This window comes from Acanthaster planci, linkage group LG10, assembly GCF_054643075.1.
Source record: "Acanthaster planci isolate LZ-2023a linkage group LG10, COTS_SCS, whole genome shotgun sequence".
NCBI classification, from domain to species: Eukaryota; Metazoa; Echinodermata; class Asteroidea; order Valvatida; family Acanthasteridae; genus Acanthaster; species Acanthaster planci.
This window is the reverse complement of record NC_141786.1, coordinates 11,699,092-11,714,452: the sequence shown is the minus strand read 5'-3', so window position 1 is coordinate 11,714,452 and position 15,361 is coordinate 11,699,092. Positions and strand designations below refer to the sequence as shown.

Below are 15,361 nucleotides of genomic sequence, written 5' to 3'. Positions count from 1 at the left end.
AAAAGATGGGAGGTGTTTATTTTGTTCGTAGCAATACGACCGCAACGCGTGCTTTCATAGTTGTTCGTGAACCAACGAAGTGCAATTCCCCAAAGGAAGCCGGCATTGCCGTCTCTTGGTCCATCTCAGGGCACATAACTAAATCCATATCATTGAATTTCATAGCTAATTTCGCATTAAAGTACACACAATTGCGTGCCAGATCTCATGGTGATTCTACCTTACCATCATCCAAATCCTGATTAATTCTACACAGAATTCTTGTACGATCTTCAGGGACTATGTTCTACCAAGGAAAGCCCATAGTCCATGAAAGTCACACTGTGACTGGTGTACGCCTGTTTGAATATTTACAAACAAGTGGGGAACCCCGTAGCAGTTTGGGTGAACACTTTTATATAAAACCAAAGTTGTACTGTGAAAACGTGAGAGCGTAATAAGAATAATAGCACACAAAGGTCAATTTTAACATCATCAGTACTTCACACAATGTTTTCCAATGGAAGCCAGCGGCCGTAAAGCCAAATGTTTGGATAACAAAAGTGCATCGACGTGGCAGCATATACAGATGTGTGTTTGCGAACCAGACAAGGGTCCAAACTTCAGCTTTTGAAAAGCGGCGCTCCCCGGATAAAAGAGCAAACACACGGCATCGACATGGCGCGCTTTCATTCCGTCGTATTTGTGTGTGCACTACTACAACCTTCTATGCAAGCCGTCAAAGGTAAGGCCTGCGAATACTAACTTAAGACACTGGTCACAGTTAAGACACGTTACCAGCTGAAGTGACAAATCTATTAAACGAGTGGAAACAGGACAGATTTTTTAGAGGTCTATAAAATATAGACCGAAACAAGATTTACCGTAGACTTGCTTCCAAAAATGTATGAAGATGAAGCACCTCTGCGACAGAACTGTTGGAATAGATTGTTTGTGTGTCCCGAACTATTGCAGATGAAGTTCGGATCTACAAAGGAGTATCGGCAGAGTAGCTAGAAAATAACGGTCTTCCTTTCGACATACAATGACGAAAATTTGGAAACAGCATGTGATTAAATAGTGATCATCAGAAGAATTGTTTTGACTCTGCTCTTGAAACCTGCTTATTGCAGATAATTGCGATCCCAATTGCAATGCAGGTGCGATTTTAACGTAACAGGCACGTTCATTTCATTGTTTGATATAAATTTCAGAGCATTTTTTGAAAGCCAGGCTTACAAATTTCCTTCATGTAATTAAAACATACAATGTTTAGTAGGCCCATTGCATACGACAGGCCTACTGAAAGCTCATCCTGGCAATTCTACAGGAGATAAATATGCATACTTGTAACCTATTCTGGACACCTGTGTCACACTCAACCCTGACATCGGAACAAAAGCGACTGATGTTTGTGAATGCGGCGGTTGTCACACCTGCGACTAGTATAGGGGAAATGGATATTTTTTCGAATAGAGATCTATAGACTTGAAAGGTTTTAGCACGTGCCGTGAATAAACTCGTTCCGAATCGACGTCATTCACAAGTAAATTCTCAAAATCACAAACGGATTTCTAACAACAAACAGACAGAATGATTAACTATACCCAAAACTGACAATACCGATGATGTCAAATTTTGCGTATTTCCATGTGGAACACGTGGGGCACTCTGATGAGCGCCACAGGAAAGCGCACACCCCAAAACAGAGGTTATTTTGTCATCATATGTAAGTCTTCTCGTTAATGTATATGCCAGTAATCTTGTATCATGGAGTGACATTTCACTGTTCAATGATTAATTAGTTAGTTAAAACATGAATACGGACTTCAGCAACAATATTAATGGAGTGACAAACAGTATGCTCTTTGTAGTTCATCGAAGACGTCCCTTTTTCTTTTGTTTTTTAATAATTCACAGATGGAGCAAAAATTATCAACAAAGACCGGACATGGATTGGCTTAACCAACGGCTACGCAACCTTTGAGTGTCTGGCCAAGGGCAATCCTCCCCCTACCGTGACATGGTACAATCCAAATGGCATAGAAATTACAAATGATTTGAATGCTGGCGGGATTAACTTGGAAAACACTGTTTCTGGGGACAGGGTTGAAGGCTACGTGATCAAGAGCCGCATGAGCATTTATCAGTCTGGCAGCTGGTTGGGGGTTTACCGATGTTCAGCTACCAACAACATGGAGACACATGACTTTCACGAAATCCACTTGCTTGAAACAGGTAACATTTTCGAGGATACAGAATACATATTTTGAAATTAACTTGATCTTTGCTATGAAATACAGTAGTTGTAAATAGTCGTGTCATATTCATTCGATGATTTCTTTTTTAGAGGGGAACAGTAAAAAGCACAGTGTAACTTTGATTTTCATATGCTAAAAAAATTCACATCAAAGACCGATGGAAATACGTGAGCCTCATTTATTTTAGATTAAGACCTAAAATTTATTTAGAGTCATCGGGACGTGATAACAATTACCCTGGGCTTAAGATTTTGGAGTTTTAATGTGTAAGAAATCATGGAGTGATAAGAAAATTGGGCTCTCATGATGAGGAAATTTTTAATTTGGTTAGGGGAGGACTGCGAAGTATTCGAAAAATTGCCAACGTTATTTTCTTCGCTAGACGCAATCTACTCTAGGGCGCCCGCCGTTTACACAGCAGACCCTAATGACCTGGCTAGGAGCAACAACACGCCAGTCGTGCTGGGCATCATTAGCGGTGCTCTATTGCTGACGATGGTGATTGTGTGCAGCTGCTGGCAATGTCTTGCTTGTGCCAAGCTCTCCGTCCAAGGTGGTGTATCTATCAGGTTGCTCATGCAGGCTAAGGTTGACTCCAGTCAGAACTTTCAAGGAGTTTAAACAACTAAGTGGTAGTGAAGGGGACACGTGGCTTGGTTGTGAGGGTTTGTAGCTTCTGATAATAGGGCCCAAGGTTCGAACCCTACCTCAGACAAGTCACTTCATCCCTACCTACCTCTCCATGTACAGGAGTAAATGATTTTGATTCTGAGCCCAATTATGAGGAGGGATAATAAAGTTTTTCTCAATCGCTTTAACACAGTTACCGCTACCTTATGGCCTATTCATCAAACAGATAAGAACGCCCATTGATAGACACTGAGAAACAGAAGAAATTATGACAAAAAACAAGTTTCAAAATTATATGACCTCTCTTTAATTTAATATCTGCTTCAACGTCACTCCAACAATAAAAACCACAAGCTGGTCAATCAGTGCCAACAAAGAGCTTCATTATTGAGGCAATCGCTTTCGAAAATGAAAAATTAGTTTGCATAATGCTTTATGGAAGACGTAGGCGATCACTTCTGTCACTGTCAGGCCACATGTGCTCATTGACGTCGCAGCAAACGTCTTTTCTTGCATGCTAGGCACCTGCAGCGTGGCGGATCCGGGACGGACACACCTCTTCATCGACGGCTTCTTCCATATCTTGAAGAAGAGTGATTCTCTCCTATGGATCACGATCGTAGTCCCGCCAGCGCCAGGCAGAGAAAAACTCCTCGATTGAGTTGAGGAGGGGAGAATACGGTGGCAGGAAGATCTTGGTAAATCAGGCATGTGCTTCAAACCATTCACGCACAAGACCCGCATGGTTGAATCTGACATTGTCACACGATGGCGAATGTTGCCAGCCCTTTATCGTCAAGACCTCTCCCTTCAAGTGGTACGAGAGCTTCATGCAAGCCGTCCAAGAATGCGATCATTCTTTGCACGTTGCACAGACCTTGTTCAGCCCTGTGAGCGATGACGCCATTTCTTGAAATTGCCGCACACTTGGTCATGTTTCTCCCACACCCACCAGGTTCACGGTGGCTTGCTGTCCGATGACATTTCGGCCTCGCCGTCGTCTTTTGGTCAGGTTGAAACCAGCTTCATCCACGTAGGTGTATTCGACTCTTTCCGCTCGTGTATCCAAAATGTCAACTTATGTAGTGGCTTGGACGAGATTGTTCAGGTTGTATACAGTTATCTGTGTTTTTCGATAATTGACTTACTTGACCGTATTGGTAGCGCCTTCACTTTGCTGCTGTTTCGCCTTCTCTTCAGGATTTGATCGATGGTACTCAAACTAACTCTTGGTGTATTTGCAAATACATCATTGTCCTCAACTACCCTTGTCTGGATTTTTTCTCAGACAGATGGTGTTGTTTTCAAGAACCATGTTCACCGTTGCATTCTCCTGTCGTTCGGGTGAAGAGGCGTCTTCTGTTGCCAGAATGTAGTCCTCTCCTCGATCTGTAAATATACAAATGAATGAAACACCAAATATGCAAAAACAGAATACAAAGAACTGGACTTTCAGCCTTATTTGAGTAATTTCGCTGTGAGCAAATTTCTCGACATCGCAATTTATATGAATTGTACTGACAAAGTAATACTATACATATATTTAGTGTCTCTCCTGCTTACCTATTTTCGTTTTGAAATACCCGTATGACTACAGTACAGTGCATTACAGTAGACTTGAAGACATGGGATTGCACCCATTCTCCAGTTTCTGATTGGTAATCTTATCTGTGAGAGTCGCTAAATATCTTGTTGGACAAAGTGGGTGCCCGTCGTGTTCCTCTCGCTCTTCGTTGATTACCTCTCCCTTGGACTTTTGCAGCTCCAGCTCGGTCATGTCGTTCTTGTTCCATTTTACACGTGAACGATTTCAATTGGTCCTTTTCATTAATGCACCTGTTATGCGAATGATTTCAGTAGACCGATGCTTTATCGAATTTGAACACAATACGCCTTTAGTTGAAAGTAAACTGCATTCATTTGAAAATGAGACAGTTACATTGCTAACGTTTAATGAAATGTAACAATTTTCTAGTGTACTGAAAGTTGCGCAAATACAACAGAATACTTTAAGTTCCACACAAAGCACGCAAAGTTGTGAATGATGCGATTTCAATTCTAATTTTATTATCAATTTAGTTGTAGATACCACCAGTGCCAAAGCGATTGAGAAAAATTGTAATAAAATATCCCCTTCTTTGAAAATGAAAGACAACGCTGGATATTCTTATCCCTATTGAAACATGGTGTTTTTTGGGGAAATTCGATGAAACCATTTCTGGCCCATTTGTTGTACGAATTTCATCACTCAAACGTGCCAGATATAAGAAGTTGTGTCATTTAATTTAGAAAAGCCCCAGTGTTATTCAGTTCCACTTAATTGTTGATGGAATGGCAATTCTTACCTAATCGTTAGCTACCTCTCTTTTTTAGGAAGTCAGTTTTGTGCAGCGGGGATTGACAAGAGACAAACGTAGCTGCCTCAAAATGCAGACTATGGATAGGCATTTTTTGAGGGATTGCATTCTGAATAGTCACCCTCTCTTTATGTACTATCCACCATTATCTCTGTATTCTGTTTTTAAATTTTATTCACTTGTAAATGATCCCTTACATAGTAATAAATCTCTTTCAATACACAGGAGAATCAACGCCAACATCGACAGAGCCGAACTGGTGAGTTGAACGTCATTTTTACCACCACCAACCTCACCACAACCTGGGCCACAACCGTGACGCTGTCAAACACATGATCTTACGCTAACAGGGACTCCGTGTATTTCAGGAAGATCGCAAGCAGTTATCAGTGAAAAAGGCACGCTAATCTTGGAGTGCCAATTACCTTGAGGCAGTGACAAAACAATGGAAATCTCAATGCACACAACCGCAAGCACATTACCAAGCACCACCGTGAAACAGCGCGTAAGGTTAGAGACATTTCTGTTAAAGTAAGCACAACTTTTTGGTGTTAAAATAGCGCGATGAAATTAGGCATGGGCCCGATGAACGGCGCTTCTTAGCACGCAATTTCACGCTTACAAAGGCTCTGCGTATTTCACAGAGGACTGTAAGCAGTTAACACAGCCAAATGTAGGCATGCTCACCTCGGAGGAAAGATTTGTAGTGGTGTAACAATAGAAATCTGTATGTGCGCAACTGTTAGCACAACCATGCCAAGCATCGCCATTAAAAAGTGCGTAAGGTTTGCAAATATGTCTGCTCAAGTTGCATGACTTTTCTGCTTACTGTTAAGCAGGTCAATCAAATTGGGCCCTGGTCACAATGAAAAGAACCGTTCTTTGGAAATCGACAAGTAAGGTATCTGTACAACCCCTCATATTAAGACTGTTGAATTCATGCATCAGATCAGTAGCTGACGGAGGGCGCTCTGCGCAGGGTATTATGATGCCTTATAAGTGGCTTTTTCGTATTTCCTCCATCTCTATAATATCAGGGATGATGTTTTCGATTACGATGCTCCTCCGTCTTACGACGAAGTATTAGGTAAGTAGGTTTGATTTGCTGAAACCCCCCAAATCAATTCTGCCCTCTTTTGTGCAAAACTATAACATGTATGTATGTCAATAACAATATATTTAGGGTATACAAATACCAGCATACAAAAAGACCCCTTTTAACGGGCACCATTAACCTTTAATGTTCTTTTCCAAAAAAGTGTAAATTTTGTACGTGACTATAGCTTAATAATGGTTGCTTCTGGGTATTCTCTCATTTCTAGAAATGGACTCTGACACGAACGAAAATGATGAATTCCCTCCAAAGTATGACCCGCAAAGGGCGTGCAATACGGCTGGCCTATGTTGGGAAGATAGACGAGAGGCAGAACATTGCATTTAGAGGGCATAGTTCATTGTTAACAAACGGTGTGGGTCAAGGAAGGGGAAGTGTGAAGAATACGTGTTAGTTGTGTTATTGCCAAGAAATTACACAGATTGGTTTTAAAAGTGCCTTTGACATTCTGGTCTCATTTCTATATTTCATTACATTTTATTTTCCCATACATGTTTCTTTCGAGGTTGACTGTCTTCAAAAGACATTCGAAAATTGTTTTGCACCTTGTATTTTCGTAACTTACAGAGCGACAGAGAGGGAAAAAACCTCGTCATTTACTTGTAAAGCTCACAATAATTGTAGAATTGTCCCTTTGTAACTCCTTCTGTTGAATGCGAATTCCTGTTTAATGTGTGAAGATACCTCGTGACATGCATAAAATGCATTTCAGTGTTCCTTGTATGTAAAACCACTTTTTAGTCCCTTTGTCTTTCAAACGTATTGGGCCGCCTAAAAAAAGCATTTACTTAACATCCAATATTTAGGCTTTTTCTCGTAGCTGTGTGACAAATATAAAACCAAATGCTTTTTACTGGAATACACTTACTTAAAGAAAGAGTATTTCCTGGTAACTTTTTTCTCTTTAGCTTTAGCTAGACGATAAGCATTTGCTTCGGCTTGTATTTTAAAAAGGAGTACATTCTTCATAACTGGAGCATCTGCTACCATTTTTCACACACTTTTAGCTTGATGGGTTTGTTCCATGTTTTGGAAACACCCAATTTCACTTTTACTTCCTTTTTCCTTATGAGCTTTTTCATTAGTTCCTTATTTGCTAAGGAGGTTCCAGTCGCGTGCTGATACTTATTTTTTTGCCATCTGCTCATGAAGTGCACATTCCTTCCAGGCAACTGTAACTTCAGCAACGCGTGATACTGCTTTACCAAATTAAATAGTTCACTTTACTTGCATTCTGCAGTTGCAGAGAACTTTTCTGTAAATGGTTTTTGTGGATTGCAATTATATGTACCGCCAACATGCATACCACAGCTCATCAACTCCTATCTGCTCTGTGTGCCTGTACGTACAGACAGTAGTACCCCTATTGTTAAAGACCATTCGGCTGCATAGTCAGCCACGAGTATTCAGCATTTTGCTGCCCTTTGTACAAGCAGATGCTGAGTAGCTGAGTAAGGAAGGAAACATTTTATTCATATAAATTCAAAGATCGGCTAATTGTAAATGTTTTTACAATTGTTTTGTTTTTTTGTTACATGCTCGTTTTGTTTGCTGGAATTTCATAGCATTTAATCGTTTGAATTCACACCACCCAATGAGCTAATACGCTAAGGCAGCAATCGCTCTTGGGCCCATTACAGTTTCAATGAGAAGCTAATAATGAAACTGTATATGAAGTATCAGGTTTTTTTTTAATGCAAGGAGAGTTTTGATTTGATATTGTATATATGGGTACTCACAACCACCTTTTTCGTCCTGCATCGTCAAGGTGTTAAACTTTTTATCCACACTTTTGACATATGACACACAATTCGTAACAATGGAGGAGTTAGATGAATATTACATTGCACTCACCACAATTAATCTATCAACACTGAAAAAGACAGGTAGGGCCCGACACTGTCTTGAATGCCTTACTGGGTGTAAATTCCAGTGGGATAGGGATATACATGTATATTCCCTCACAATTTTTGACCTAGGAGTGGGCAGTTGAATTATCCCCTGCTTTTTAGTGGTGAGAATACAATTATGAAAAAAGGAGAGCATCATTCAAAGAAGCTATAAATAGATTACCTTTTACGGTAAATGTACGATTTTGTAGTAATGTAATAAATATTGCAGAAATTTCATCTGTATCATGAACCTCATCCCCTTTGTGGTGTCACATGGATGTCAGTATCCTCCTCTCACTTTTGAAATTTCCTTGGCTGTGAAATTCATCCCCCACCTTTCCTGTGCCCCTTTTCGGAAACAAATATCTGACATTGGACGTCACTGCCTCTAGGCAAAACAGACATGAATCAGTTCAAAGCCATTTGTGGAACTTCTGGCGACGCAGAGATGAACATTTTCGTGCATGTTCCCGTCGTGCAGGAGTGCACGTACACATTACTTGTATCGTAGTTATGGGGCCCAATCTTGTCTTTTTATCAGTTTGTGGAGACTGAAAACGCACCTCCGTCTAGGGTTTTCTCACAAAATAAGTTGTCCTAACCCCATGAAAGCTTGTGAAGCGTTAACAGCACATTAATGCATGGGAGGATCCTTCAGGATTAGTGCGAATACGCCACAGGCAGTGCAAGTAAAAGCAACACAAATCGTTGTATTGCGTGTCACCAGTAAAACACATTTTTGTGTTGACGTCATACCTCGCACATTCAGTGTACTGCGGCAGAGTGACTTATAATCCCCACATGACATTTTTCGCATTTATTTATTAAACGAGCAACTGTAGTGACATTTTAATGTCAGTTTGAACTCTAATCAGGAGTTCTGTCCAGGTTTTTGTCCCTCTTAACTCAATTGCGTCAGGTCCAATTTCCAGATGATTAGGTACCGCCTCTAAAACAGACAGAGATGCCAAAATGGCGTACATCATGCATGTAACAATACTGCTAGGAGTATTTCAAATCTGTAGTTGTATAGGGTTGAGCCAGAAAGGTAAGTTACAGAAGCGGACGATTATACAGGGAGGGTTTAGCCGGGCTTAACATCCAAAATGCATTGTGTTTCCTTCAGCACCAAAGAAGACGATTAGGAATGAGCCAAGCAAATTGTGTCTGAAACCAATCATTGCGGTGGTGTCATATTTTATTGCATGTGCTGCCTGTCGTGTATACGTTGAGATTGATGCACATTGCATTGACTTAAGGTGGCATGGACTTCGGTCCCATTCGTCTCGGGAGTGACGAGTGTTGCGGCTTTTGATTGCATTGATGACAAACTACCTTAACGTATCCAGCAGGGGGAGACGAGTCCCCCATCTCCGACTTGCAGTGTTTTTTCTTTTGATATTTAAAAGCGCTATCGATATTGACAATAATAATTTAACATTCATGCGCCAGTATCGCATATGATCGAAGCGCGTTACACCATCAGCTTAAATTAAGGAGAGATTAAGAGATGAAAGTAGAAATATCAGTATGAAATAAGTGTCACCGTTTCAGTTCCCAAACTGCAGTATATGGAAATATGTTTGCCTGCCAACAGAGGGAGAATAACGCCTAAGCCTAACCCTACTGGTGTCTGTGACGTCTCATTCTTTCCCAAGGACAGACGCTTCATACCCTACCTAAGTAATAAAACATCCAACTATAGGAACCAGTGACACTAGAAACGTAAACCAGGCCTACATTCACTGCATTATTTTGCAAATGTTACATTAAAAAGAACGGTTTTAATTTTACATTTAAAAGAAGCCAATCTCCATTCATCAAGTATGTGGCATGGCAAAGCATTGCATAGCTTTGAAGTTTAGACGGAAAATGCCCGTTCACCGAATTTAACATTTTCCTACTGGGACAATCCCGAAACAGGGCAGTTGTTCGCTGACCTGAGATGGTGTCCTGACTCTTAAGAAAAGATCTCATAAGATCCTGTAGGTATCTTTGAGCGAAGATGTGAATGTCTCAATTTAGTCAATGAAATGATTTTAAAATTAATCCAGTACAAAACAAGTAACCCGTGCTGCTTTTGTGCACTTGATGTTATATTGGTATTATGTGTGTTGTGTGTCAGAGGGACGTCCGGTTGCAGCATTCTAAACCCTCTGTAATCTCATTCTGTGAGTCATGGGCAAAACGTACAGTAGACTGTTATGATAATCTAGAAAGCTGGTCACAAAGACATGAATTAACATCTAAAGAGATTCATGAAAATGGAATTTACTAATGTGTTTAATGAATTGAAGGTGAAAGACTAGACCAGTTCGCTAGTAAATTCCACTTGATGTGCACATGGCAAGTGGACGCAATAAGTTTGAGCGGCCGATTGAAAATGTACAGGGGCACAAATTTCTCAGTCATTTTTCTCTGAGCTGCTGCACTTTCGTCATTTTTTGTCTTCGGAAACCCTCTAAAATTATTATCCAAATGCTGCTAAAACGCATCCATGCCAAGACGTCCAGTTTCTTGTGGTAATAATGTAATTTAACCCTAAAAGAGTCGGGGCGGAATCTGCCTCCCCTCGACATTTTCTTTTACCAATATTGCCTCCATGCACTGTGCCTTCAGTTGAAATGTTAGGAATTTTGAAGAGTAATCCTTTGCGTTCATTTGGGCGCACCAATGTTCTGAAAATTGACCTTGCCGCTCTTTCGCTGCAAGCAAGTTTCCGAGACGGGCTAACCAAACAACTTTTTCCACTGCGATGCTCTTTGCACATGTGCTGGCATGCATATACACATGAGCTTCAATGGTGGTTACAACAAAACCACAAAGTTCTATTGAGATCAAGCTTCGTTTTTATATTTATTACAAGTTATTTACATCCATACCCAATTTCAAAACACACCCACAGTGGTATATATAATGCCGAGTTGGATGTGGGGGTAGGCAATCAGCCCCACCCAGATGTGTTGGGCCTAAATATACCCATCTGGATTATTATGTCTCCGCGGCAATAAAAACAGATATGGCCTGATGTTGTCTTGGACAGAATCGCCACCAGGCGAAACCTGATGGAAAGAGAGTAGTGCCAATTTCAGACTTTTGAACCCAACTGGCTGTTCATTATGTGTGCAGTATGTCATAATCTACAATTTAGTTCCAACAATTAAGACATTCATGTCGCAACTCTCTTTATGAACAGCCGTACGCGAAATACGCGTGCATCAGTTCGGAGCTGTTTTGGGATCTTGTGCCGATTCAGAGATAAACATATTGTCGTGCAAATTTCCCGTCACACGCCTGCGCACGAGTTCATTACTTCACTGCAAGAATTATAGTGCTAAGTTGGTGTTAATTTTACATCCTAGGTGTTATGACAAGACCGAGGGTGTTGAAGTAAAAATAGGCATAGGCCGAAACTTGTATTTTCTTCAGTTTGTGGCGACCAAAAACCTCGGTCTAGAGTTTTCGAACAAATGTACCCCTATCCAACGTTACCAGCACACCACAGTTATTAATGAATAGAAGAAAGACACGTCTATGACTAATGCAGCAACGCCACAAACAGTACAGGTAGAAGACAGCACATGCTGTTTGTACTGTGCGTCACCAGCGAAATACACTTTATCTTTTGATGACGTAACACCTTGCATATTGAATGTAGCATTATATAGAGTGACCTATTCAACACACATGGCCCTCCCGTTTATTTACTTAAAACGAGCAACTGTTGCTTCCCCCTACATTTGAACTCGATCAGGAGTTCTGTTCAGTTTTCCCCATGCACTTAATCCATTCGCGTCGGGGTCAAATTCCAGACGATTGGTTGGGCGTTGCCGTCTCAAAACTGAATAAGTCTCTAACATGGCGTACGTCATGCATATAACTATGTTGCTAGGACTGTTTCAGATCTGCAGTCATATAGAGTTGAACCGAGAAGGAAAGTTGCCAAACAGAATGCAAGGTTATGCAGCCGGGCTTAACATCTTAGGTAGAAAATACATGGCTCCTTTTTCAGCAGCAAAGAAGAGGATTTGGACTCAGGCGCACAAATCGTGAACGACATTTTATCACAAATGTTGCCAGACGTTCAGTTAAGAAGTTTTATGCCCATTTGAGTTTGTCGTATTGTTGGGTAAGGATTCGATCTCATTTGCCTTTGATGTGGCGAGTGTGTGGACTCTAAATCGACTTCATAGCAAACCACCTTACAGACGTAGCCACCAGGAAAATAAACACCCCCGGACTCACATTGCTTCTCTTTTCAAAATACTAAAAACGCTACCACTTAAGAAAGAGTACTTGTCAGCTCCTTTAAAAATCTTTAAAGGTTAACAGACAAATTGACAAATATTTAGCAAACAAATCATTTTTATGAGTGTGGGCTTTTTAAGAAATGTTCTGCATAAGATTAGTGAAATGTACGTAAGTGCAAACTCACTGTCCTTTCCAACCGGGAGCAAGCTTTCCCCCACTGGACGTATAGTGTGTGGAAAAACCATTCCTATTGTTAATATTTTCTTTTTTCGCCTTTGTCTTGTCAGTTCAAAATCCCATTCACTATTTGCACTTTTTTCCACTCTTGACTTTAGTCTCTTTGTTTATTATTATCATTCAGGAATGGAAAAACGGCAGCACATAGAAACGTGCTATTTGATTTACGGGGAATGAAAAGATCTTTTACTGATGGAAATAAATAAAAATCATTTCAGCTAAAAAATAAATTTTCCCCCCCCCCCCAAAAAAAAAGAGATTTGAGACAATGCCGTAGACACCAGTACGATTTGTAAATCAGATTACTAGTGATAGGTTTCCAAGCAGATTCTGCGTCAATTAATCTATTCAAGGACACCCACTTCCCTGTAGTCAGTCCGCCCTTCACCCTTTTCATCAGGATAGCCGATCATGAAAAATATAATAGCAAATAAATAAGTAAGGCTCTGAATCCCCAAATCAGATTGGCCAAACTATGGAAGATGTCTTTTCGACTGGATCAACGTTTCCTCTAAGAAGTCAGTTTTGGCATAATCCCGATCCTATGACACATTATTACAAAGCCTCCAATGAATTTATGTTGAATCTATATTGACATGTTTGAAAATATTATTTTCTTTCACATTGTTATTAGACCTGACCATTTCAATATCACGTTATTGTACATCATATGCAATCAGGCCTTTTGGAAATTCAGAAAATAATAATTGCCCGTTTAGTAGATGATTTGACAACTGTGTATGTGGTGCAAATTCGGACAAAATGACAAAGAAATATCGTTTTATACAAGGTGGGGTATTTCAAGTTTGAGAAACCGTCCACAGATTTTTTTTGTACACAGATTAAACATTGAATTTCAGAAAACAAAGACAACTGAAAGAAAGACCTCCCTACAGAACAATATCTGATAAGACTTTTGCCTTGTAATGCCTAGAATTTTTGAAAGCAGTCAGTCGGTGTGCTCTTATTTTATCGTTCTCCAAACCAGGATGATTGTGAAAAAAGTAACTTATAGTTCATGCATTGAATAACATCAAATAGTGTCCATTCATATTTGCTATCGTTGATTAATTAATCGTCTATATTAGTTATTTAATGTTCCACCTTGTTGGAACATACAAGGTTGTACATCCAGTACCCCTTACTTTGCTTATTTGAAGGTGTTCCTTCTTACCTAGTAAGTGATTGTCTTTATACTATATAACTGCTCAAATTGCGACCAAATAGATAGTGATGCACTGTCTCTTTCCTGCCTACAAACGCCCTGGAAAAAAAAAACTTTTGACCGGCGGCTGCAAGGGGACGCGGCGGGCTGAAAGGTTTAGTTAATTATTCGATAAGCTGTGGCAAAGTGACCGATGCAGCAGTTGCCTGGCTACTATGTATGCTCCTACCTAGATTTAATGACCGTTCACCCATTCGCTTGTCTCTTGTATGCCCGCACGTCTGAGTGGCCTGCCGGCCCTGCGCACCCCGCGTTACCATGAACTTTTCCTCTAGGCTCTGAAGTGCCTGTGAGTTGCCAATCTTCATTTAATTTAGGCGCTTTTCCGTACGTACGTTTTTCGGCTGCACTGTGTACACGATGCGTTCATGCCATTCACTTTCACAGACACGAAATTCGACCTCATAAGCAAAACAAACGCGTGCATCGCGTGTATGCAACACTTAGTGCAAGTGTTGACACGCATATGGAAAGCCTTCCTTAGTCTGCGCGGGTACAAGTCTACGCAGCCCTCTTCCAGCTGTGTTCACTTAGGCCTACGTCTGTAACATGTACATGTATTACAATGATTTGTACATACACACATACACCCACACCCATACATGTAGACACTGCAGATGGAGGGCGTACTTTCCAATCTGTCAGACGGAGGACTTCTCATCCATGTGAGTGCAGCCTATAACACCAAGGACAACACACACAAGTCCTTGGTTGTTTGGGCTGCTAAAATTAAGTTGCGTTATTGGCCTACTACTATAGAGTTCATCATCAATATGGTATAATGTCTCGAGAGAATGGCTGGCGTATCATAGCTTAACTTGGCTACAACTTCATTGTGTTACGACAAAAGTCTTTGATGTTTCTCCAAGTACGGGTCTGCAGCGCCACAGTCCAAGCTGCTTCGATGTCCAGCTTGCCAGGAACTTTCCTCAACTGGAAGAATGTGCGCACGCCTTCTTGGACGTCTGTCGTCTCTGCTGTAGTCCAGGGACGGCGCTTCACTCGTCTCAATGGCAGAGAGGGTTCCCTTCTTCGTGATGCAGCAGCAACACCAGGAAGCTGTCCTATTAATGTAGAGGCAAGAAAAGGAAATTAGAAATGTAGGCGACAGCTCAGCAGACAGCCTGTCCACAGCTCAGCAGACAGCCTGTCCATGTGACAGTCACTCCTTCGTACGTGGCTTCTCCCGCCATAACAACACCGTGCAAACAAGAAGTTGTTGTCTTGGGCTATTCGAGCTTCACGTCTCTTAGCGACAAGGGCATTCAACCATGCTACTGCCTCATTGCTTAGAAGTACAGGAACAGTTCTGCCTCTCTTGCCAACTATTTCGACAACACGGAACATCTTGCACAGCTGGCGTTCTAAATCACTCAACAGGCACCCCCCTTCAGTTTGGCGGTTCTGTGCTTGTG

At 41.0% G+C, this 15,361-nt stretch overlaps 1 protein-coding gene across 5 annotated transcripts; it reads left to right on the top strand.

Moving 5' to 3' along the window:
- The first annotated feature begins 238 nt into the window (after positions 1–238).
- LOC110989833 (uncharacterized) lies at positions 239–8,488 on the top strand. Of its 5 annotated transcripts, none has more exons than XR_015426677.1 (7): positions 239–724; positions 1,900–2,217; positions 2,623–2,793; positions 3,392–3,568; positions 4,159–4,261; positions 5,453–6,314; positions 6,550–6,649. XR_015426677.1 is itself a non-coding variant. In XM_022254490.2 (6 exons), the coding sequence occupies exons 1-6, from the start codon at positions 658–660 to the stop codon at positions 6,666–6,668; spliced, it is 759 nt and encodes a 252-aa protein (XP_022110182.1). In that variant the 5' UTR covers positions 307–657; the 3' UTR covers positions 6,669–8,488. The 5 variants fall into 5 exon arrangements, 2 of the variants coding, with proteins under 2 accessions (XP_086998304.1, XP_022110182.1); XR_015426676.1 differs by having other exon boundaries at positions 242–724; positions 3,392–3,903; positions 4,163–4,261; XR_015426678.1 differs by having other exon boundaries at positions 242–724; positions 3,392–4,261; positions 5,453–5,486; positions 6,265–6,314; positions 6,550–6,607.
- The last annotated feature ends 6,873 nt before the right edge of the window (positions 8,489–15,361 follow it).